This window comes from Augochlora pura, chromosome 7 (genome assembly GCF_028453695.1).
Source record: "Augochlora pura isolate Apur16 chromosome 7, APUR_v2.2.1, whole genome shotgun sequence".
Classification (NCBI taxonomy): Eukaryota; Metazoa; Arthropoda; class Insecta; order Hymenoptera; family Halictidae; genus Augochlora; species Augochlora pura.
In genome coordinates, this window is record NC_135778.1 from 14,603,652 (window position 1) to 14,628,208 (window position 24,557).

Sequence of the window (24,557 nt, forward strand, 5' to 3'; positions counted from 1 at the left end):
GCGGAGGGACCTGCCAGGCCGCGCGTCATTCGGCCAGGCCGTAGCCGGTAACATCGTAATGATATAGTGTCGCGGCGAAGAAGTTTTCGTTAATGGGACCGGGGGGGTGGAGAGCGGGGCGGTAAAATGTGTCCGAAGTTTAGACGTCACCGGCGCGCGGCGCGCAGCTTTAAGAAGTTGTCTAGGGCCAAGGTAGGGGCGGAATCCATTGTGCGCGTTTAGGTCGGCTGCTAGCTGGCCCGTCGCCGTCGCCGTCGTCCTCGTCCTCGTCCTCGTCGTCGTCGGATGAAGTGCCGGGGCGGATGTCTCGGTAGCCGCGCCGCGCCGAGCCACGTCGAGCGAATATAGGCTTTTGCCTGGAGAACTTCCTTCCGGCGAACTTCGCCGGGTATATTGGCTTAGTTTCGAGCGACGTGCTTGGATACACGGGTTAAATATATTCGCGGACATCTTCGTCCTGGGAACAACACCACCGGCTACGTTGCCCGCGCGCGGCCCCCGCGAAACTTGTTACGCCACGGATGAACCCCGAACAGATCCTGTTCGAATCTACACGCGAGTTTGCTACTAATGGCGTGTAAAACAAGAGATTCCCGGGATCGGTTGGGAATTCTTCGGCTCGCCAAGTTTGATACATCGTACGGGGTTGGTATGTCGTACGTGGGCCCATGTTTGGTTGCCTTCGAAGGACAAATGCTATTCAGCGGCGTGTGGAATGAAAATGATTAGGTTATCTGTTGCGTATAAAAGATATTAATATATAATATAATAGTTATTAAATAGTTATTATATATCCATGTATAACAGTCATGCATTATGTTAATAACTGGTTAATTATTAATATATTTTTATTGTGAAACATCCGGTATAGGATAACAGAAGTATTTGATTGAATTTTCAAGTATATCATTCGTATCTATTCTGTCATTCTATCATATACTATTCTACATAAAATCCAGCTATTAGTTCGCGAAAATAGACAATTATCGAATTCATAGTCGTAGAATAGCTTTATTATTAATGTTATTAGGCTTTATTGATCGTGATTAAATCACGCAATGAAATCGTAATTAAATAATTAGCTATAACTTTAATCTGTAGACTAAAACAGGAGGTACCAATGAAAGGGGACGGTACTCGAACTTCTACATCCACTTAAGGTAGAAGCAACAAAACAACAATATTTACAGTAGAGTCCACAGTTAAGGGTTAATACTTTAACGAGTCCCGCGTGGGCGAATTGAAAACGCGGCTAATTATATTACATAGCTGCTAGAAGCAATGAAATAATTATACGCTTGCTACACAGTCGTCTTGTATAGTTTTTACATGAACTGCAATATAGTATAAATTTAGACGCTGAAACGTCCGACGCGATGAAGAAATGATTAAAGAGAACTTAGTTAGGCAAATTCGAGTTCTCCGCGACGAAAGAATTTCGCATTACAAGGAAGGAACGACGGCGCTAAAAATGCCACCATCTCTGCATTTTACATGTCCAAGGTTTGACGCTTTTCCTGGTTGAGACGCGCATCAGCTGGTCGCGACTTCTAATTTCCTTCCGACCCGACTGTCTGCCCAGACCGGCGCTTATTGATTTCAATAGAATTACCTCGGAAAACGCTCTTCCCCCGGTTAGATCATGCTATGTGACGTTCATCTTCCTACCGGCAGATCAATCGACGCGACATGTAGGTACGATGCCCCTATATCAGTTCTGCATGAATCCCGACACGTGAATTTCGGACTGTCTGATCCGCAGATAAGGGTCGCTGTAAATTAGGGAAGGAATGTCCACCATTCTATAGTTACTGTCGTAAGTGCGATACAAGTCCGAGCGGTGCTGTAGATGGAATAGTTAGATATTAATCAGTGTTTTCGTAATGTACGATGATTATTGCATATTCTTAAATTCTCAATTCTCATTAATCTATTATTTAAGGAAAGAAAGAATTTCCTTACGGTGAGTGTAGAATAATAATATTAGAATTTTCATCGGTATGCACGTTTTTCTACGATAGCATTCGGCGAATTAAAAATCTTTAGAACACGTCTAACACTATATTATATAGCAAGTTCTACTCTATAAATTCGCTGATTTTATCTATGTCAAATATATCTATATAAAATATTTTAAATCCTAAATATTTTATATCTATATAAAAAAATACATACCGAAGCAACTAATGAAATTATCAAGAACAATTCGAACTATTATAACGCCTTCTTTAAACTCCACATCAAAGTAACTTAACCTTCCAGCGAATTTCGATCTGCTCTGTAGACTCATGCTACCCTTATCGTCGGACGTCGCGAAGCTCTCGTTGATTTTCGGTCTTCATTCGTCGGCAACGAAATTAAGCAAGATCGGCCGCACAAGTCTGCAGAATTTTCAGCTAACAATTTTGCACGGTGAAACAAACAGAGATCAACGAGGAATTGGTTGGGGTTGATGTCAGTTGGTCGGGAGTTGAGAGCGGCGAACGAAGATGAAAATATTCCTCGGAACACAGGGATGGAAGAGTCAGGCTTGGCAAGGAACCCGAAGAAGTGGTGAAACGGGGTATCGTTAACGCGGAAGTACAGTCCTACGAAAGTTATGGAGCGGGCCAGACGTTGTTTGTAAACTTTTAACGCTACACTGCCAGCCATACTCCAGTTATACCCCTTTAATCCAGCCGCGACTGAGATGCATCCGGGCGCAGGGAAACGCAGCTAGGATATACATATTTAATAACGGAAATGCATAACAATGAGCACACTTCTAGACACTGCTTCTTCAGCTCTCTCTCTCTCTCTCTCGCTCTCTCTTCCTCGCGCTCCATCATGGCCTGCCTATCCACGTCTTAATCCCTTTCACGTGAATTACTCCGCCTCGATGGCACGCCTTTGAACGTTACTTCGCGTTTTCGTATTCCATCGCGTCCCTTTGCCATCGACACGATGGCAATACGTGGAAGTCTGCGACGAGAATGTCTCTGCGAATGCCTGAGACACGAGCAAAAACTTGAGTCATTTAATATTAATAAGACCGACGAGGCGACATGTGAATCTTAGACGTATAATACGCCCCTTTTCCTTCGCCGGCGAACCGATTAGAATTTCTGCCTAAATGTCAATAGGAAATCCAATTTACACTTTACCGACTGGATATTCGACCATAAATATTTATATCATTGTAGGGTAATTAAATCTACTAAAATTCACATATTTCCGTAACATTACCGTTAAGCAATAAATATTTTATTTTAATTTCATTTATCGCGAAAGATATCTAATACGTTCAGATAATTATGTAATAATACGGGAGCGTACAGAGATTAGATACATAGATAATAAATTATTAGTTGCCTTGATAAAAAGCCGATTTATAGGCTAGCGGTCGGTAAAGTGTTAAGTACAGTCAACCGTGAAAGGTTACACGCAGCTATGTCAGACAACGAACGAGAATTTGTCAAGCCAGGCTCGAGTGCGCTACGATGGTGTATCGTAGGCTCGCTTGCGCCTACTACACAACAAGCGTGTCGAGCAAGTGAACAAGGTAGGATCGGACAGGATCCGAGTGTATTGCCAGAGTCATTCGCTCAAGTTACCTGAACTACTTGCCAGACTATGCTTCGCTTCTGCGTCCAACGTTTCTCCAGCCAAGTAACAGTTTCTACGTATCAAAAGAATATCAAACGCACAAAGATACGACTCAGCCAAGTGAACCGTAGTGCGAACATATCGATTCTCACTGAAAAGCTTTCGATTGAGCAAACTGTAACGTCGGACTTGTGTTAGTTATCAAAATGGTTTATACGATATTGCCGACGAATTGTTCGACCGAAACAATTGTGCGTATCTTTGTCGTTGCACTCGAGTACAGGAAATGGAAATTGAATAATTTTGTTGCAAGGACTGGCAGGTGTAATTTGAAACCGTGACGAAACTATACAAACTTAACCCTTTGCGATCGAAGACATTTTAACTGTTATTCTGAAATAACTTTTCTGACAGATAGCATTACCAACTTATATGACAAAATTTATTTTATGCATATGAAATTGAATCTTGTAACTCGTGCAACAATAAATTATACTTTTAATAATTTTCGAAATCTAATATGAAATCTAATAATTTTTCGTAATATGAAAATTATTCTGAAACGTGCTGTAACAATTTTAGTAGTGCCTCAGAGTCACCACTCGACTGCAAAGGGTTAAGAATGTATTAATTGATTTGTACTTTTTAAAATCGTTGCAAACAATTTTCTTATGAAACATATTTATTCTGTGTAAAATTAGTTAAAACGTGAAACAGATTAATTTCGAAGAGTATAAATTCGACTTTTTCGTTTCTTAAATTCCAAAGTTTGCCGAAGCGAGCAGAGGACAATTAAACGAGGGATAAATCGACGAACGGCGCGGGGGATCGCTATTTAAACAAGGATTTAAAAAGAAAAAAAAAAGAAGCAGAAGGTAAAAAATGACGACTTGATCACGTTCGTTTTCGGCCGTTCCGGCTCGGTTTAACGATAACCCCGATAGAAATTTGCCAGGAATTTCCATTACCGGCCGGACCTGATTCCGTGCCCGGCATAACATTCCCTGCGCGCGGGCGCATTGTTTCGCGTTAACTCGCCACTATGGCGCAAAACTTTCCCCCAGCCAATAATGGGAAATAGAATTCGAAAGTACGCCCCCCCCCCCCCCCCCCCCCACACCGGAACCGGATCGGAAGAATTCCTCGGCCTGGCTCTGGACGTGTTCTCGTTAAAATAACGAAGCGATTTATTTTTACGCGTTAACCGAGAATTTTTCCCACACCCGAAACGCATCAACACACACACACACACACGCACGCACACCGGTCAGCTTCGATACGTTTCGATTCGTTGCCGGTCGACGACGCGGTCTCCGAGCTGTTGGTCTCTCGCCCGCGGGCCAAGATATTCTTCAAGGCCTCTCCTCCGCCAATTGCCTCGACGCGGCGTTGCACTTTTCCGTCGCCTCGCCTCGCCTCGCCTCGCCTGGCGGACGAGGCAAAAGTTTTCAGAGAAAACGTACCGCTCGGGTACTTTCGATAAATACATAAACGTGCCCGCACTTATATACCCGCGCGGTGGCAAAGCAGCGTCTGACGATAGAGAACGACGCGAACATTATTTCAACATCAAAAGAAGGGAACTCCCGGGGCCCCCGTAATTGGATTCCTGGAACTGTGGCTTTTGGTAACAATTTGCGGTTTTATAAACCGTTTTGCGAAGGCGGATTAACTACTCGGCGACGACGAACGCGTAATGAAAAGGCAACTGTTCTCTATATAAGTTAATATCGCGATGTAATTACTACGTTTATTTCTCAACATCAAGCGCAACTGCCGACTCTTGGTGTCGTGTCTCGTACCGCGGCGACGGCAAACGCGCCGGTGTCAAATTGAAAAATCTTGAATTCAGATTGGACTGTGCGAACTTGATAAACAGGCATACGATTTTAACCCATTGCGATTCCTTTCACGCTGCATTGATCGACACTTATTTGGCTTTAATATTTTTAATAAAAGGACCAGACAGTTTTTGTCTTTATTTGCCTTTATTTTGCCTTTTATCGTCTCTATGTACTTTTGTTTCTAAGCTTTGATAACACAAGAATTTATTTTAATTTATATATAGTGGAAATTATTTATATTTATATTAGATTCCGCATGAAACCGTTGTCTGACTCGTTATTATAGTGCAAGGGGTTAAATATGCTAAGAAAGCTGAGGATTAGTAATCGAATAGGCGGCAAACAGAATAGAATTATTGGTACGGCATATGTTATTTCAACGCGTCTCAAATTGCTTGGAAGTGTACGCAACAATAGATAAACGCACAAGGTGTCGATGCAAAGCATACACGATTCGATAGCGTCAAACATATCCTCCGTTTCACCTTTAAACGCAATATCGATATACACGTATTGGTACAATCGTAACTTGTTTCAATACGTCTGAAATTGTTTGTCAACGTGACCTACAATACATTGGCGTATAAGTTATCGATACCAAGCATAAATATGTCGATGGTATTAAACATGTCTCAGTCGCATACGTAGCAACAGTTTATTTATGATCCCGTGTATCAACAAATATCTTGGATTGTGAATATTCGATGACCTATATTATAGACTATATTTCGCAGGAGGTTTATTGTGCAAAGGGTGTCCTAAAAGTCACTTACAATCGAGAAATGAAGGGTTTGTGAGAAAATTTAAAGTAATTTTTTTCTTAGCAAAAATGCAATTCGCGGCTATATTTATGAGTTATTAATGAAAAACAGTGACCAATGAGAGCCGAGTTCGATTGGCGCAAAGCGGCTGAGATGACAAGCTTGGTCTCGCCCCTTATTGTTTGCTTACTGTTTTTCATTAATAACTCGTAAATAAAGCCGTGGATTGCATAAGTGCTAAGGAAAAAATTACTTCAAATAACTACCGAGTAATTATTAAATTTTGTTTTAAGCTTCGATAAAAAAAGTTGAAGAACGAGCATTTTTTATTTGGTTTATCATCCCAAGTAAATCACCTTTTTTCATTTTCTCTAGTAAACTAGCTCCTTTATCATTCAACAGAATTCACAATTACCCCGGTTTGAAAAAAAGTTCTACCATTTTTCAACTGCTCCGAAGCATATAACCGCCACTGTGTGTTCTATCGGTCATGTTTTACATTTTATTCATGTAGTACCGGTAGGTAAACATTACCGCGGCAGCATGTAAGGAAGCCGAGCACGGCTGGAACAGACATTTTTTTCGTCGGGTTGCTTGCTGCCCTTGCAACTGGGTTAATTCAGCGGCGACTGTGTCAGACAGGGCATTCCGACCAAAAAGCCTCATCGGCGCGCACTAGTCGAGCCCGAAATCTCGTTTACATTTATTGCAGCGCAGAGGGGCGGGCGAGAGTTGCGAGAGCAGTCGCGAGAATCGGGCGTGCTTAGCCGCGTACAGGCTTCTTGCGTGGCTCGGGCTGTTCATGCCTTGAGCCGCGATAGACTTCAATTAAACGCAGCAGCAGCGACGACTTGGAAACTAATATGCCATTCGGCAACTCCGCGAGGTATTCAAAGTGCTGGTGGTGGGGGGAGAGCAAGCGATGGAGCAAGGGAAGGACATGTTCTTGTACGATCAACAATGTCTCATCAGATTGGTGTAAAGGAAGCGCGATGGGGACCTCGATAGTTGCAACGTTGATACGTACAGGTAAGTCTTCGAGAACTGTTTTAATTAACCCTTCAACGCACGGCCACTTTCATTTACAGCGATTCAGTGTTAATTAGTGCTCGGAGTATATCTGCTATTTTGGAGGCACGAAGAAACATTGTCAACAATGAGACATTAGAAACATTGAATCACTTGTATTTTGATGAGTTTTATTTCCGACGGAAATTTCCAACAATAATCTATTAAACGTAAACTATATTTTGTTCTTTTAAGTCGAAATAAAATCTTTTAGGATAACCTTTAGGTTAATCTCGATTTTCTAAAATAGAATTAGGGTAGCGAAGCTGGTTATTGTAAGATGACCAATTGCTGTGCTTCTGGACTTTTTTATTTTATTCACTTTAGAATGAAAACATTTAATATGTCTTAGTTGATAAACTTAAAATTATTTATGTACGAAAACAAACCAAAGTTACAGATATTGGTCATTCAACCAACTCTACTGTGTAATACATTTTTTATACAGTAGTTGATGCAACCTAAAGCATTGACCTAAAAAGGACATCATTAAAATTAGCTACACTTTAAATAGATCGATATTACTTTAATTTTTAACTAACAGCATTGAAGATAACAGTACGAAATAAATTATTTAAAATAGAACAACGGAACTGGTTACTGTGCGATGGCCAATGGCTGTATCTTTCCTTTGTCCTCGCCACCAAGATCTCCGGACCTCACGCTAATAGATTTTCATTTATGGGGTCATATCAAAGAACAAATTTACAGCATGAACGATATTTCAAATGTTACCGAATAATCAGTAGGCACACTTTGTATTGTTCCAACCGCGCAATTATCACTGTTCGTAAACTGTCCCGGTAAATTATGTAAAATGTAAATTATCACTGTCCCGGACAGAGACAAGCGAAGCAATGAAATACACGACAAGCAAATTGTATTAAATCGTTTACAAGTTGAACGAACTGCGAAGTCGATTGTCACGAAAACGGAGCTCCGGATGACAAAATTTTTTACCAAAATATTTTCTTCTTCTTTTATGTAGAATCACCCTCTGCCCGGTTCTACTACGAATTCCGGGACACCCCGTATAAAATGCAAACGTTCTGTCCACAAGCGCCGAGCGGTGCCAGCCCTGTCCGACTCCGAGGCCACGTGGTTCTTGAAACAGCAACTCGTAAACACCGCGAGAGCTGCTTGAACGGTAAAGAAAGAATTTCGTGGGAATTCCCGGTACACGATCTAATCCGAACTCCGGTGATTTTCGCGGGATTTAATCCCCCTGGGGCCAGCAACGAAGCTAAGATTCCTTTCCCGGTGAAATAAAACGAGCCGTAAGAACGACGGACAGCGGCAACTCCGGAAGTTGGAAGACCTCGAGGAATCCGGGAGCTGTGTCATCCCCCTCTCCCCCGTCCCCCTCTTTACTTCGTTGCGACTTATTGTCTGGTTTCGAGCGAAATCTGGACAAATATTTCGATATTACTCGACGCTCCCTTTTTCTCCCTTTCGAGGGGCTGCTGCCGGTGGAGAATTTGTGGGGCCGAACAATGAAGATCGTTTTTTCGTGGACAGTAACAGCTTTAATAGAAAGAATCGTATTCGAAGGATTCCGTGTTTACGGGACGATTCCTGTTTTACGCGTGTATTCTTACGCTTAAGCAAAGTATCGTTTACTTTTTGTCAGACAAGATGTGTAGCTTTTGTTGATTCTTTTCTTCTATTCGACAGCTTTTACCGAAATCATAGATCTCTTGTAAATATGTCTCATGAACTGTGAATGATGTGTGTTGTAATAATAAATTAGCCGTTTACTTAGCATAGAGAGAGAGGGAGAGAGAGAGAGAGAGAGAGAGAGAGAGAGAGAGAGAGAGAAAGTTGATTCGATCTTTTTGGTCCTTAATAAAATCTTGATTCTCAATAATATGAAAATCAAGATTGCTTTTCTTCTTGTAAAGGAACTATTAATGCAGGGAATATTTCCGCTTAAATTGCATGTTTAGAGATATTGCTTAAATTGATCTTTAGAGATATTTTTTCGTATTACTAGCGTTCCCTTGCGTTTTTTCATTTTTTGAACCTATCAAATTTATTTTTATAATTCTTTTCTGATACATAATGATCCTCGCATTCTACTGCTCAATTAATGCATAAACTGAAATTTTTCAAAATTTTAACACGTGCCATTTTTCTTCATGGCCCTAGAATTGTTTGAAATGGCTCGACTAAAACTCTCATATTTCCAATGTGACCATTGATAAAATTTGGTTACAAACTTTTCAATGAGCCAACTGGCACTGTTATCTTTAACTTTCATTGTAGAGAGTATTTTACTTACATTGACACAGTTTGGGATAATTCTATTCCCATCTACAATTAATGCAGCTTTAATCATATCTGGAGCTATTTTAACTGGAGTCATTTTATTTTACTATCAATTATTGTTTTTACTAAATAAATTTAATAATATGAAGACATTGTCCTGAAAATTAATTTTAATGTAAAAAGACCGTAACTATCCTAGAAAGTATCAGCAATATCGACAAAACTATTAATATCCTTCGAAGTGAATGCTCGCTGTTCGAACATCTCATAAAAATCACTTCAAACACGTCGATGATCCTAGTCGGATCGCGTTTAGGTAAACCGAGTGTCGAGGATTTCTTAGGAATATTCCGTTTCCCTGCGAATTGCCGGAAGAATATCCACGTCGTCTGGATACTGTACGAAGGCCAGGGAATATCCGTTGCAACAGTTTCGACGGTCGGGCCAAAGAAGGGAGGCAAGGAGGAGGAGGAGGGGAGGGGGGAGGGGGCAAGTAGAAGAGGAAAACAACGAGTAACAGGCGGAGGAGTACTGATCTCCTTAAACAATCGTCCCGCAAGATACCTTTTAAAAGCATTTAGACGAACAAAAGGAACCACGCGGGGAACGGGCATCATTTTTTATTCTACGAGCGCCGGCAGAGCGATTCGTTTAATATAACATTCCCGCGCCCGCGTTTTCTGCGGAGCAATTGAAAAGAGAATCGCGGGAACGATGAAGTTTTAATGATATACCCCTGCCCTCGGTCTTCGGAGCGGGATAGCTTTCGATGGGAACGAAGGAATCATCGCGAATCTCTCTTTTAGTTTTATTGGAGGACACATTGAAGGCACGTTTCGGGGTCGGCAACCGGAAATGAAAAATTATGCAACGTTCGCGGCGCGCGAACGTGCTCGGAGCATGTTTAAAAACCGAAAGCATAAAATTATTTCTCGAGGGTCGGTTAAATGGATTTCACTAGCACTAATCAAATGATCGATTGTAATTTAAATTTTTACTAAAGGATCCACTATAATTCTAATTTATACGAATTTATACGAATTAAAATTTTCGCGTGAATTTGTGGTACAAACTGGAATTATTGTGGATCTTTTAGTAGAAATTTAAATTACAATAGATTATTTAATTAGTGCTAGTAAAATCGAGTTAACTGGCCCTCGAAAAATAATTTTATCTTACTTATTTAAATCTAATCATAATTACAATTTTTATTAAGCATCTATTGTAATTTGGATTTCTATTAATATTCTTATACGATTCAAGCTTGTATTCAGAATCTATTACAATTAAAATTTCAACAATTGTGATAACTTGAAAGCTAAAAACAGTACAGCAATATTATTACTTTCCGATGTTTTCACAATTTTATATATCAACTACTGTCACTTCTCTTATAAATGTATAAAATCCGCAGGCTAATAGTTATGTTCGCTGATGAGGATGTATTTCATTAATTCATAACAATTATCAGTAAGAGAAATTTTCTTTTATTCATTCATAATAGCTATCAGTGGCAGAAACTTTGTTTCGGTTACAAATAATTGAAGTTATTAACGAGGAAAATGGAATTTCAGTTGTTCATAAAAGTGGTCGAAGAAAGAAACTGTATTTTAGGATACTGTACTAAATTGTTTCTCGTTTAATCAAAACGATTTCTAATATCTCCATCTGTTATCTCCGTCTGCAGTGTATGTAGATCCATGGATACAGATTAATGTCAAATAAATTATATATTTTCCACTTGTTTCAATTAATACATTTACCACCTAAAGTATCGGCGCAAGTTTATAAAACACTGTATAGTATGTGATCGAAATACAATGTCTTTCCTCTACAATTATAGAGTGTTGAACATAGAATTTTCCTCTTCGGTAATAATGATAAGTGGAAATTAATTTTCCATTCTTAATTTTAATTTTCCGTTTTTCTGTAGACTTTTCCCTATCGACTCGACTGTTTTAAATCACCCGAGACTATAATTAGGATTCGGCGACAAATTGCGTGCGATCTGTTCATGACGGAATGACGCACATCTGTTATTTCGAGCGCCAGACAGAATCACGGTTAGATCGGTCGGGCTGTTTGATTTTTCAGCAGCGATCAACTGGTCACGTCCAAGAATGGACTTTCCACGTGTTAACGTCGCAATTTCCTGTTGCATTATGCAGAACGCAGAGGCGCGTGCACGCCGGCTCGCGGCGGAAGCGAGGGTAAATCGGATCCCCGAAACTTGCGATACATTGCCGTTGCCCCGATTTCCCCTCCGCCTTCCTAGCTTTTGCATGTAAATAATGTGACAAGATGGCGTCGCGAAATCATAAAGTTACCGGCTTTCGAACGAGAGAGAGAGAAAGAGAGAGAGAGAGAAGGCGACGTCTCTCTTTCGCACCTTCCTGCGCCGACTGTCTCTCCGTTCTCTTGTCCTCCCATTCTATCATTCCCATTCCCGTGTTCGTTCTCTCGCTCTTTCATCCGGCTCGGTTTCCATCGATCGACCGGCAGACGAGTATCGTCGCCGTCGTCCCGAAACGCGGCGAACGCATTTATTTTTCAAGGCCGAAATTTATGTATGACTCGAGCGCGATGGATGCCACAGCGAGATGGGATCCCTGCTCATCGCCGACCGGTGCATTATCGATTTAAAACGGAGACTGAAGCAACACCGGCGTCGAATCGGCCCTAAATTCCGCGAAACAACGACTCAGGAAGACAGCTTCACGATCGCGCGATCGAATTCGGCCGGCCGATCCCCACGACCGTAGGGCCGAAGTAACCGGGCGAGGGAATTCTATGGGGAATCGGGGCATTACACGCGACCGGAGAAGATTCCGTGTTCGGCTGGAGCGCAAGAAGTATTCGGTGCACTCGTGGCTAGGGAGTAATATCCGACACGACCAATAAGGAAGATTTACCCCTTTGCCGTTCGGGGGATAATGATGTTTAGCAAGTTTCACGCGTGACTTGTGGATAATACTACGAATTGATGATTGAGGATTGTCTGGCTTGGAATCCATTTTTATTCGAAAAGGTGTCTCTCGTATCACTAAATGTTATTCCATGTTGCGCGTAAGAAATTTCGATAATGGAAATCGGTGAAATAATTTTTCTTTACTGATATACTCGACGATTTTATTTTAAATATGTCCGAGTCGTTTAACGAGTTATTTTTGTGCCAATAAATTGGATTATATGTATTTATTATTATTTATAGGTTATGGGAAAATGCTGTGTGCGACTTTTAGACGCACAGTAAATATACCTGACAAATGTATATGATATATAAAATTATAAAAATAGGATATACCAGAAGAAAAATCATGAAAATAAATGCGACAGCTTCAGGAAAATGAGAAAAATAAGGAAATTCTATTAATACGAAGAATTAAGTAGATGATTATTGTAGAAATGTTTAATATTAGATATGCCAGTAGTTAAAACATGTGGCATATGATACGCAGCCGGACAAAATGATGAAGAGCCAAGCAACAGATATAATCAACAAATCACTTCTTGACAAGTAATTTTGCAACTTAATTAATAGAATATCATCATTGGATTTCGTATCAGGACTTCATAAAATTCTACCTCTAAAGAAATGATTTCTTGTGTCCAGTAAAAAAAATTCGCAGCCCACTTACGTTCACCTAATTTCAGAAGTCTTACAGTTATGCTTGCACGATATATTCTTAAACTTTACAAATCAAACAAGTTACAATATAATCCCTGCTCGTAAAACAATTCTTACAGAATACAGACTTATTTTCAAATTCCATTACAATCAAAATATTCGAGATTTGTTTTATCCGTACACAAAACACAACCCCATTTCTCTAAAAGAAAACAAACCCCTGTTAGTTACGTTCTCGTTTATTGAATGTCTAAAAACAACGATCGGTCGTTTGCTTTCTCGCTCGAAGTCACATCGCAGAAAAAAAAAAAAAACCCAATAAAAATAAATGGAGAAGCACGATTGCCGTAAGACACATGTACCAGCGCCGACATCGTTCGTTCCTCTGGGTACGAAGGAAAATATTTGACGAGAGAATTGTCTATTTGTCTGCAAGGTAGCCCGTCTCCCCTTTCTGCCGCTTAAAAGTATGCGGAACGCTTCCGCGATCAATTCCTCCAAAACCGGCCCCCACAATAAGTTACTCAAACCACCGGCCGGGCAAGTTACCGAAAACAATCCAGCTCATTGATTAAAACCGGCGGAAGATAAATTCTGTCCGTCGGCCAGCTGTTCAGTCCCTCGATTCATCCCGCGTCGAAAATAAAGCATCAACGAGTGTACGTATCTTAATTGAAAGCACGATGACCGAGAGAGAGAGCGGGCATCGGAGCCGCTCCGTGAATTGATCTAAATATACCGGGAGCATGCAACGAATGCAGAGGCTCGTAGTATAGTTGGTAGAGGGTGGTGGGGGGGCTTAGGGTTAGGCTATATAGGTGGTAGGGAAGAGCATAGAGAGCGAGAGAGTAGACTGACCTTGGAGAACCTCTCCTGCGTGTCGAGGATCTCTATGAAGAGCGAGACCTTATCGTCGACTATCTTGAATCCGTTTCGTGGCTGCGCCAGCAGCTGCTGTATGGCCTGCGAGGTGGTGAGCGGGGTCGCGGGGCTCGTAGCCGGCGTGGAGGTTCTGGTTCCGGTGCTGGTGGTGCCGCCGGGACTGCTGTTGTGCAGATGAGTGCACCCCAAAAAGATCGGGTTGCCGTTTGGCGAGACGCCGCAGTTAAATGGCCGGAACGGCAGCCCGTGGAAGGTCGGGCTCGGCCTGGGCGCGGAAGCACGAAGAAGAGACTGAGCAGACGGCAGAGACAGGCGTCGCACGGCGCTCTGGTTCTGCTGTTGTTGCTGGTGGTGTTGCTGTTGCGTCTGCTGTTGAGTTCTCGACGGTGACTTAAGTATCTGATAGTCGCTCGCGGCGGATGGCAGAGATCGATAGCCGGAATCCGAGGGCGAGGCGGGCGGCATCGGAGCGGTTTGAGGGGTGGTGGCGATGCTATGAGGCCTGGGTCGCAGAGCGGCGCCCGGCGTCCACGTGTTCGAATTACCTGGATTCGTCAGTATGCTCAGAGCGGGCCCTTGTGACGTGGGCGTGGGTGGCTGGGGATGTGGCAGGGTCGAAGCGTACGCCCTGCGAGGTATGGGTTGGTGCAACACCATTCCAGAGGAACCCCACTGTATAGGCTCGGCTGCTGTTGCACGAGCGGACGATGGTACGCCGGCTGCTGATGTTGCTGTTGGAGTTGCTGCAGGCACGCCTGCTGGAGCTGTAACGGGTGTCGAGGCGATGCTGTGAGGCCGCCTAGGTACGGGTTGCTGTAGCTGCCCGTTCCATAAAGATTGGGGTGGTATAACGCTGCGAGTCGTGGGTCCCATTGTACCGTTGACGGGTGCACCGTTGCCCCGTGGTTCCTGTTGACCGTTGATACCATTGACGCCGCCATTGTTGTTACCACCGCCGGCGGGTACAGATACTGGAGTACCGGCGACCGAATGGGCCCGCCGTTGTGCCAACCCTGGTACAACCCCGCCGGCTGCGGTAGTGCTTGGTGAGCCAATGGAGCTCCACGATGACGGTGTTGTGGATCCTGGTGCGACTGTGGCTGCTGGTGTTGTTGCTGCTGATGCTGAGCCACATGCGGGTGATGATGATGATGATGGTGATGATGATGATAGTGCTGACGTTGCGTTTGCTCGACCAGCGAGTTGACCAAGGGAGTGGTGGATACCTGAGACGACATGGTGGTATGCTGGAGCGGTAATACTATGAGGACGCCTCGGGGCTGTTGGTTGGGGTAGACCGTTGGGAGTAGAGCGAACTTTATTTGCGCCGGATGCTGGTATCGGGGCTGGTGGGGTGTACAATGGGAATCCGTGACCATTGTGACTCGGGCTACGGGTGGGCAGCTGGTTGATCGGGGACGACTGTACGTTATTCCGTTGTTGTTGTTGTTGTTGTTGATGTTGATGTTGCTGATGTTGCTGCTGTTGCTGCTGCTGGTGATGCTGTTGCTGCTGCTGCAGCTGGTGCTGTTGGATTTGCTGGTGCTGCTGGTGTTGTTGGTGCTGCTGGTGCTGTTGGTGCTGATGGTCGTTGATGGAGTTTGCTCGTAGCGTGCTCGCTGGATGTGTTGGGGCCGGTGGGGGCGGGGGTTCCAACAGATTTTCAAGTTCTGCAGACAACGACCACGCTGAAGATAATGCTGATAGTGGTGGTACTGTTGGTAGAGCTGGTAGCTGGACGGTGTTGCTGATTGCTGAATTGCCAGCGGGCTCGGTATTGTTGTTGATTGGGCCGGCAAGGTTTGGCGAGGAGGACTTGTTGTTGACGCGTGCGGCGCGCTCACCGCCGATGACAGCGGTGACGTGCTGTAGATGACGATCATTCAGGCTCGCACGTCCGTTGACATTGCGATAGAAACCGGGAACCGGTGCGAGGTTCAAGCTGGTCGGCTTCTGTTTCACGCCGCCGTTTGGCTGCGGAGACGAGGCGGGTTTCGGCTCGCCCATTTGGGTTTTAGCGGCGTCTGGACACTACCGATTAGGTGTCCGCCAGCACGATCATGGTCTTTCACTGCGCGAAAATTCTTCTGCCTATATCCTCTGTTAATTATTAATTCTCTGTACAACTAAAATTAGTCCTTCGGTTTCGTTTATTGTCCAGCGTTCGTCGAACGCGCACCCTCCTCCTCCTCCTCCTCCTCCTCCTCTTCTTTCCTCCTCTTCGATGTCCAACGAGAGTAGTGTAGTCGTCCAACTATACTTAGCGGTGTTTCAGTCGAAAATGGCGCCTAGAAAAATTCGATTCCGAAAATCGTTGAGTCAATGTTGACCTGTCGCTACCATTCGGAGCGGGTTTCGGTCGTTCGTGAACTGGCTCGTGCACATTTCGCGCGCGACATGTTTGCCCCCCGCGTGCGAACGAATCGATAATCTCCGCGGTTCGTCGTCTGGTAGTTCAAACATCTGCTGCCTCCGCTATGTCGTCGAGTCGGCCAATCTCCATTTTTATCGACGGTTATCCCACCTCGACGCCGTGTTTCGAATTACACGAGCGTTTCTCGCTTGCGTCGCCCGGCGAACGATATTCGGTATTCAGGCTCTGTTTGCTCGTTCGTTGCATCAGTCGATAGGCCGATAGTCAAGCTTTGTCTCCCGCAGCCGGAGATCGTATAATATTTCGAAATAACATTTGATTAATTGTATCTGCCGGCGTGCGTTAATTCAACGGCCGGAATTCTCGCGCGAATCGATCGTTATTAATTACTCGTCGATTGTTATTCGGATTAAAGTGCGAACTCATGACCATTATTATATTTAGAGTACTGGCTCGTTAGCCGAGCTATGTCCCGACAGAAATCCGAACTTTTTAGCCTTTTTCTTTTCTTTCTTCTTCGTTAGCTTCCTCTCTCTCTTTCTCTCTATCTCTCTGCCTGTACTCTTTGTTCTCCTCCTCGTTTTCTTCCGTATCTTCTCGTTTCAATAAATCTCTCTCAACTGGTTTTATATTGATCGCGAACAACCGGTATAAATCTTTCAAATATGTAATAGATATCTCTATGTAATAGATAAGATTTTCGATTAATAAATCTCCGCTATAACGACAACGATCACTAAATCCTCTAGCAATGACTTTAATAGAAATCGATCTATGATTGCTGGATGCGTATTATAATCCAAGTGGGATTTCTTTTATCTCAACAACCATCCGATGTTTCACAGCTACGTGACGACGCCTCTACGAGCTCGAATAACAGAAACTACATGCGATTCGAAAATTTACCACGTGGTCGATCGTGCGTGGTTTACAACGGTGATTTTCTCGATCCTCGATTAGCCGCGACGCGTTTCACGCGGAACCACGCCGGTTAAAGAGAACTTCCTTCTCGCGCCGACGATCCTTCACTGGGAACAATTTCGGAACACGTCACGGTTACCGGAGTTATCCTCGAGGTTGCCCGTTACCGCGTACACTGAAACACCACCAACCGGACACCGCGAGTCGACGACGAATCGGCACAACAGTTCGTAAAAAACAAAACAGATACGATATCTCGATCAACGACGCGAAAAACACTTCCCTCTTCCCAGCCGACCGGAGATTGCTCACTATTCTAGCCGTCGAATCGGGATCACGAAAACACTGTCCGTTTTGCCCGATTCTAGGCCGGATCCTTCCTCGATTTTCTTTCCAGTCGTCTCCATGTCCGCACGATCGCTTAGGCTCCGCGGAGGAGGATCACTGAACCGACCGGTCGTCTACCATCTTCCTGGAGCACCGATCCCATAACGACGCTGCCCCGTCGTCTCGGTAGCTTCGAGGGAACCAAGCTGGTCGGCGACAGCTAGGCTCGCCATCAGCATGATCCTCGGCGATGACGCGAGTGTTCCGGTCGCAGATCAACTATCAACTGGAGGTTGAGTCCGTGACACCGCGCGCCGGTGTCCTCGCCGGTGGGAACCGCGTGAGTTCAATGTGCGCGGGTCAGGAATCGAAGAGGGAAGTTAGGGACAGGAGGTCAGTCGGGTGAGACTGACGCGTGGCTGCCGTGCCGGGGGCGGAGTGGCGTGTTCCTCTTTGGAATACGGCGGGATTCGAGCCGCGAGCACCCGCACGCCTGCGCCTCGCGGATAGTCGGCGCTCTCTTTCTCTCTCTCACTCTCTCTCGCTCTCTTTCTCTCTCTGTCTTCCAAGCTCTCCTACCTCCTCGCCGTTCCATCTCGCTCCATCTTTCCCCATCTCTCGTTCCCTCTCCGCAATCCTCCCACTTGTCCTCCCCGTTTCTCTCTCACTCCGATCGCAGTTCCTGAGGGAACATTGGTACGGCCCTGCCGTACCTTCGCCGCGTCCCACCGCCCCGGCTGCGCTGGTCCAGCCGAGTTCTCTGAGGCTGTGTACGCCGTCAACGTCGCCGAGGACGGTGTCGTCAACGACCGTGCTGCCGATCCTCGTGCCTGTTTCTTCTCTCGCCGCTAAGCCGCGCGCGGTGCGCTAGGTTTTCGTGGTCGAACGTCGGGGAGTGTGTCGTAGAGAAAGGACAACAGCAAGGGGCGCAAAAACAAGTGGAGGAAGAACAAGACTCCGTTTGTCTCTTTGAGGAACGACAGAGGGACACCTTGGTCCATACCTCTCTCGCTCTCCTAACCACCGTCGTCGCCGCCGCCGCTCTGTTCTGCTCCTCTGGCCCCGGTACACAGCACCGGTTCGCGTCCCTTTGCCTCTCCCTCTCTCTCTCTCCTTTGACGCCACTATCGTTGACGATCTTCTTTTCGCGAGGGAGGGGGAGGAGGAGGCACACACATAGAGCAGTCGGTCGACCATTAAGTTCGTCACATTGATTCCCGACCGAAGCTTGGCCGACGCGCGGCGCTAAGCTTTCTTTCGGTCCGGTTTTCACCGGGACACTGCGCTTAGGGGCCGGTACATAATTATTCGGAGAGATAGAAAACAAAAAGTGAACAAACACTCGAGAGCGGAATAACAGGGTGAAAAAGAGGCTCCGCGCTCGCGTCGGTGTGCGGAGCGCGAGAGCGAGAGCGAGAGCGAGAGCGCGAGCGGGGACGGCCCCGTGTGCGTCGCCGGTCCTCGCCGACGTTGACAACCGTTTCAACCCGAAGACGAGGTATAAAGGCGAGAGAAATAAACGAAAAAATGGGAACGAAAGTACTATCTCTCGGCGGTGGAGGCCGTACGCAGGGCACATTGCCCTCCTGCCATCTATTCGTCGGCCCGTCTCCCCTCGCCACCCCCAACCCTACCCTGCGCCCCACGGCCCACTCTCTCTCATCCCTTCCGTCGTTTCTCGTCATCCGTCTCCCTCTGTTTATCTATCCGCCCCCCTCCTACGCGGTCGCTGTAATACGAGCAGCATGCGTCGACCGTCAACCCCCTTTTCGTGAACTGGGTATGTGGGGCTTTGGCCATGTCGCCTGGAGAAGCTTATGGATCAATGATAACAGCTATCGCCACCATAACAATACGATTATTTAACGATATATATGTACGTGGGCCTCGACGAGGACGCGAAACGCTGACGTGGGACGCGCTCGAGGGCGGGCCGTGCTCGGTGAAAATGCATATTGCGAGCTGGAAAGGTGATGGGGGCTCTATCTTTGCAGCGATCGCGAGGGACCTCAGGAGATGTGTATTGTACACGAAGGTATCAGAATTTTGGTATCTTTGAGGCTGACCCTTGTCATATGGAACAACCTTTCTCAGCTGTAGTTGTTTGTTTAAGTTTGGTACTTGTTCCGAGGGGAACGAATGGCTCCACCGTATGGGCATGTTTATCAAATCACGATATTACAGATGTTCGCGAGAACAACGTTAGGACAATGGGGCCTGAATCAGCAACCAGTAATTACCTTAGTGAGAATCAAAATTTGAAAAGAAACACTTGAATGGAAATAGAATTGACAATGCTTAAGATCGTCTACAGCTATAGACTTTAATACAAGAATAAAAAATATCTTTTCTTTCCTTAATAATCTTAATAAGTCCAAACTTATTAGATCTTCACTTTTTTAAATTATACCAATTCATTTTTCCCATAAATACATAAAATCCAGTCGTTATCATTCTCTTAACATTCTTATAGCTCGCGAATCCCAACTATTTTGCGTAAAGGATTAATTCGTTTTTAATATATCGCGGAATTTCTAATATTAATACCATAGTAATATCTGGAAACGCTTATTGGTCATTTACAATTTTCCAGCTGGCAATTCTATTGTATATTAATTCCTGTACTTTGTGTAAAAGTGTAATAAATTTCGTTTAACTTTCTTTTATATATTCTGATAAAATTACATATCTCAAGGAAGATTTAAATTGTTAAGTTATACGATATGATTTATTACCTGAATACATTGCTTCACTTTTATTCCTGCAATCCCTTGCAATGATTTCGCGATGACCACGTCAAGTTTATAAAAGGACCGCACATGATCCAAGTCAAAAGCATTTAATTTATACATAAGATATTCTAATATTCATAAACGGAAGCGACTCCGCCATATTATACATTTCGTCCGAATGCAGCACGGCATTCCGAATGTTCATTAACCGTGCTAAATCTTCACTACTCCCGGCCATAAAACGATCACAAATTGTCTTATGAATTCCGAAATTATAGCGCACTTTCGCGGTCTGCCGCGCTCGAATTGAAAATTAACTTACAATTCTGAAAGAGCTTCCCTAATTGAATGGAATTAGTGTTCTCATTGAATCGAATTCTACTATATTTGATTCGTCTCAAAGCCGTTAAAGTGTCCACCGAAATGAGACCACCGGTCGTCAAAGAGATCCTCCTCCGCTTTGCTAAATACGAGAGAATCTCTCGAGTCCTCGGTTACGGTCCAAGTTTTTGGGGATGTTCCCGACGTAGTAGGAACCACCACGGATGACAAAGGCGGCCGCCGCGCGACGCGTTTTAGGAAAACGCTCTTCGAGGGACGACGTAGGGAGTTTAGGTAGATTCTGCTTTGAGGAAAAACATTCGGCCGGGAGATTAGCGCGCGCACGCTAGATTTCGGGGACCGGAATTATTTGCAACCGTTGCAACCGGTTATTTCAGCGGCAACACAAATTCAACTAGTACTTCGCGGAGTTTCAAAATGGATGGACCATCCCGAGGTTGAAGCAGATTAAAGGACAGATTTGTAGCGGGGTAGGGGATGGGCCAGACTAAGTAAATCGACGGTAGGATGTAGCCACCGGTCACACAGGAATTTCTTAATTTTTTCCCCCCCCGGCGAATTTATCTACTTCAAAGAATTCTTCACGGAAATCCTTCCGAGCGGATGCCGAACTATATATATCGAATCTTACGCCGGGACTAAAACGAATGAAACGCGTGCAACGCGTTCTAGTTTTCCCGAGAAAGAGCAATTTTTCTACCGTGAAAAATGATTTCTACCGGCATAGAAATCTTTCGCGAGGAGAGTTTTACGTAGGTGCATTTACGCACGTTGTTCGAAGAAAACAACGTTGTTGCTCGAATTTTACAGATTTCTGCGGAGTTAACAATTGGTTAGATTGTAACAAGCTTTCAATTTTTCTTTTGGGGATATTTTGGTGATGGTCGTTTCTTAAACAATTTTTAGAAATTTCTTCTAAAAGGATCATTAACTTAAATAATTCATTAACATAACTAAAATAATTTTTCTAGCTTATAGTATTTACGTTTTATGTGGCAAAGAGTATTTTATGTATGTGGAATTGATTCCTGCGACTCATACCAACTTTGTTTCACTGTTAACAATTTTTCAAATCTGAGCTTTGTTAGCATACAAATAATTTTGGAAGATGCTAAAATAATTATAGTGGTACCTGAGGGTCACCAATCGAGCGCAAATTTTTATTGCGGATGTTTTACAAAAGTTGTTGTGTTTATTTTAGCTTGTAAATAGAAATGGACAATTCATAAATGGGAGACATAATTATTACAACCTCGCGACTCGTTTCTATAGTTTTCGATTATTAACAATTATAAAATCAAGACGCAAGTTTCGAATAATCGAATCTGCTCTTTCCAAATGATCTATTTTTGTTTACTAACTAAAAGACAATCGAGGAGAATTTACTGAAGTAAATTTACTAAAGTAAATTCTCCTCGGTTAAATAAATCTATCTGCCAAAATAAATTATTGATCTTGTAAATATCGTTTCACCTTTCCATCCAAAGGCTGTAAAGTACTTGGAGAATTTTCTCTAAAAATGCAAAGTCAACTCATCAACAAAGCCTTAGTACATCATGTGAACAATTTCAAAAAATGAGGCACCAAAAAGAGGTGTTTAAATTATCTTTTGCGAGTTATATGAACACGTATTTCAAATATTAATAACTTCCTTAGTTTTACGAATTCAAACAAATAATTTCATACAACATAATAGGACAATGTTCTTTTTTTCGTCCACACAACGTCGCCTGTAATCACTAAAACATGATTAATCTGTCTTTAGCTTGAAATCTGTCATGTTTGAAATTATACTGCAAATTGGAATGAATTTTAGGAATGAATTTTATACAATTTCTGAAATAATTAACTGAAGTTGAGCGATAGGTTTAAGATGGCAATAATTAGGACATCTGTTTTACTTTTAAAAAATGTTAAGAAGAAGAATTTCGTAGAATCAAATTACCGTGTTAATAAGATAGAATAGAATATTCGTGTTAATAAAATAGAATAGAATATTCGTGTTAATAAAATAGAATAGAATATTCGTGTTAATAAAATAGAACAGAATATTCGTGTTAATAAAATAGAACAGAATATTCGTGTTAATAAAATAGAGATTGCGGAAGCGAAATCTCTTTGATTCCAGCTCCTGTGATCGGGAATGAATGAACCGCCGTTCGGATAAACACACGGACTACATTCACGGCTTGTAGAATTTTCAGGGATCGTAAAACGAAGAATGAAAGGAGGCGCACGTCAGAAGATACTTTTGCTTACTTATGCGAATGAAATTCCTTATTTGAGCGGAGCCGGTATGTCGTGCTCGATCAAAAAGGAAGGAGATTATCGCAATTTTTATGAAGCCAGGCGCTCGCATAAAGCGAATCCGGACGCCGCGCCGCGCCGCGCCTCGCCGGGAGTAACTCCCGATATTCCGCGGGCTGCGTAACATTTTCCGTTTTCAATATAACCGCACATCTCTGTGCTCGACTTCTGTCACGACCACGATGTAACATATCTCGCGGGCAGGAAATGCATCCGTGCGCCGCGCGCACGCCGATATCCAGAAAAAGTTTCGTCCAGGAGCCGGCGCGAAACTTTTCGCATAAAGGCATCGTCAACATCGGGACGACTCTCGACTTCATCGTGAAAACAGAAACCGGCGGAAGAGAAGGCGAACTCGCCGCGCACAGTATTGTTTCGCTTTAATCCGTCTTCGATCGCAACCGTGAATTCAGTTTCGAAGAAAATGGAATTTCGGCGGCGGCCCTACACTTCGCGCAACGCGTGCACCCGTTCATCCGCTACGTTCTAAACCTTTGTGCTCCAGTGGTGACTCTCAGGCACCGCTAAAATTGTTCAATCACGTCTCAAGAACTTTTATACAAACATTTAGATTTAAAAAACTGTTAAATCCTGAAACTATTGATACGAGTGACAAAAATCAATTTCTTGTACTTTAATTTACAGTTAAAATGACTTTGAGTGCAAAGGGATAATTTATCTTGCGAACGCATTGTTCAGAGTTACCGTATTTTATGTTAAAAGGCCACAAGATTAAAGCTAAAACATTTACTAAATTAATTGTCGATATACACCTTGATATTCATAAGTTGATTTAAATTAATATTCTTAATATATAATAAATGGATCGATATTCTTAAAATGTAGGACTGAAGTGAAAAAATATTGCTTTGTAAATGGAAAATTGTTATGTACTTTGAATTTATTATCTGATAAGTAAAATTGGGAGGCTTTATATACGTATTTTTATTGGTAAGTCAAAGAATTGAAATAGTTGAAGATTATTTAAATTAATTATTTAAGAATTGAAAATATAGTTCGAAGGTATAATAATAGAAGAATTAGTCAGATAACAGATGAAATTCGTGATCCAGTCTACCGAATAGATGTGTTCCTAGCCAATCTGAATATTAGTAGGTGATTTCTTTAAAATGAATTAAGAATGAATTATGAGTTAGAATTAATTATTTCTTGTGCTGCATAACTTGTTACTGCAACCACAAAATCTCGAAATATCACACCAACATAACACCAGGCCGCCTAATAACAGCCATCATGGTTTTATTAATTTAAATAAAAGCAGAAATCAATAACAACGATACATCATTACTTGATAGCAATGATACGTGCATTTACAAAGAAAATCAGACATTCTTCACTTTGTTCACTTCACAATTCACTTTGTTCTTCACAGAGTCTGCTTCAACGCCAGTCGAAGATCGTCAAGCAGCTAACCGAGTTTTCGAATCGGCTGGGAGGGCTGGTTTGGTCGTGCGCCAGAATCTATTACACCTCGCGGATTATGCCACAAGACGGCAC

The 24,557-nt window shown here is 43.4% G+C and overlaps 2 protein-coding genes across 7 annotated transcripts in view; both read right to left on the reverse strand.

Annotated features, from left to right (window-relative positions):
- LOC144473563 (dystrophin, isoforms A/C/F/G/H) overlaps positions 1-24,557 on the reverse strand; it is an 856,126-nt gene that overhangs the window by 431,793 nt on the left and 399,776 nt on the right. The window lies entirely within an intron of this gene.
- LOC144473309 (uncharacterized) lies at positions 13,965-16,189 on the reverse strand. Its single transcript, XM_078187080.1, has one exon. It carries the CDS (start codon positions 16,041-16,043, stop codon positions 13,965-13,967), a length of 2,079 nt encoding a protein of 692 aa, XP_078043206.1. The 5' UTR covers positions 16,044-16,189.

Coding starts and splice junctions, on each gene's coding strand:
- LOC144473309 (XM_078187080.1), bottom strand. CDS start 16,043: ATGGGCGAGCCGAAACCCGCCTCGTCTCCGCAGCCAAACGGCGGCGTG.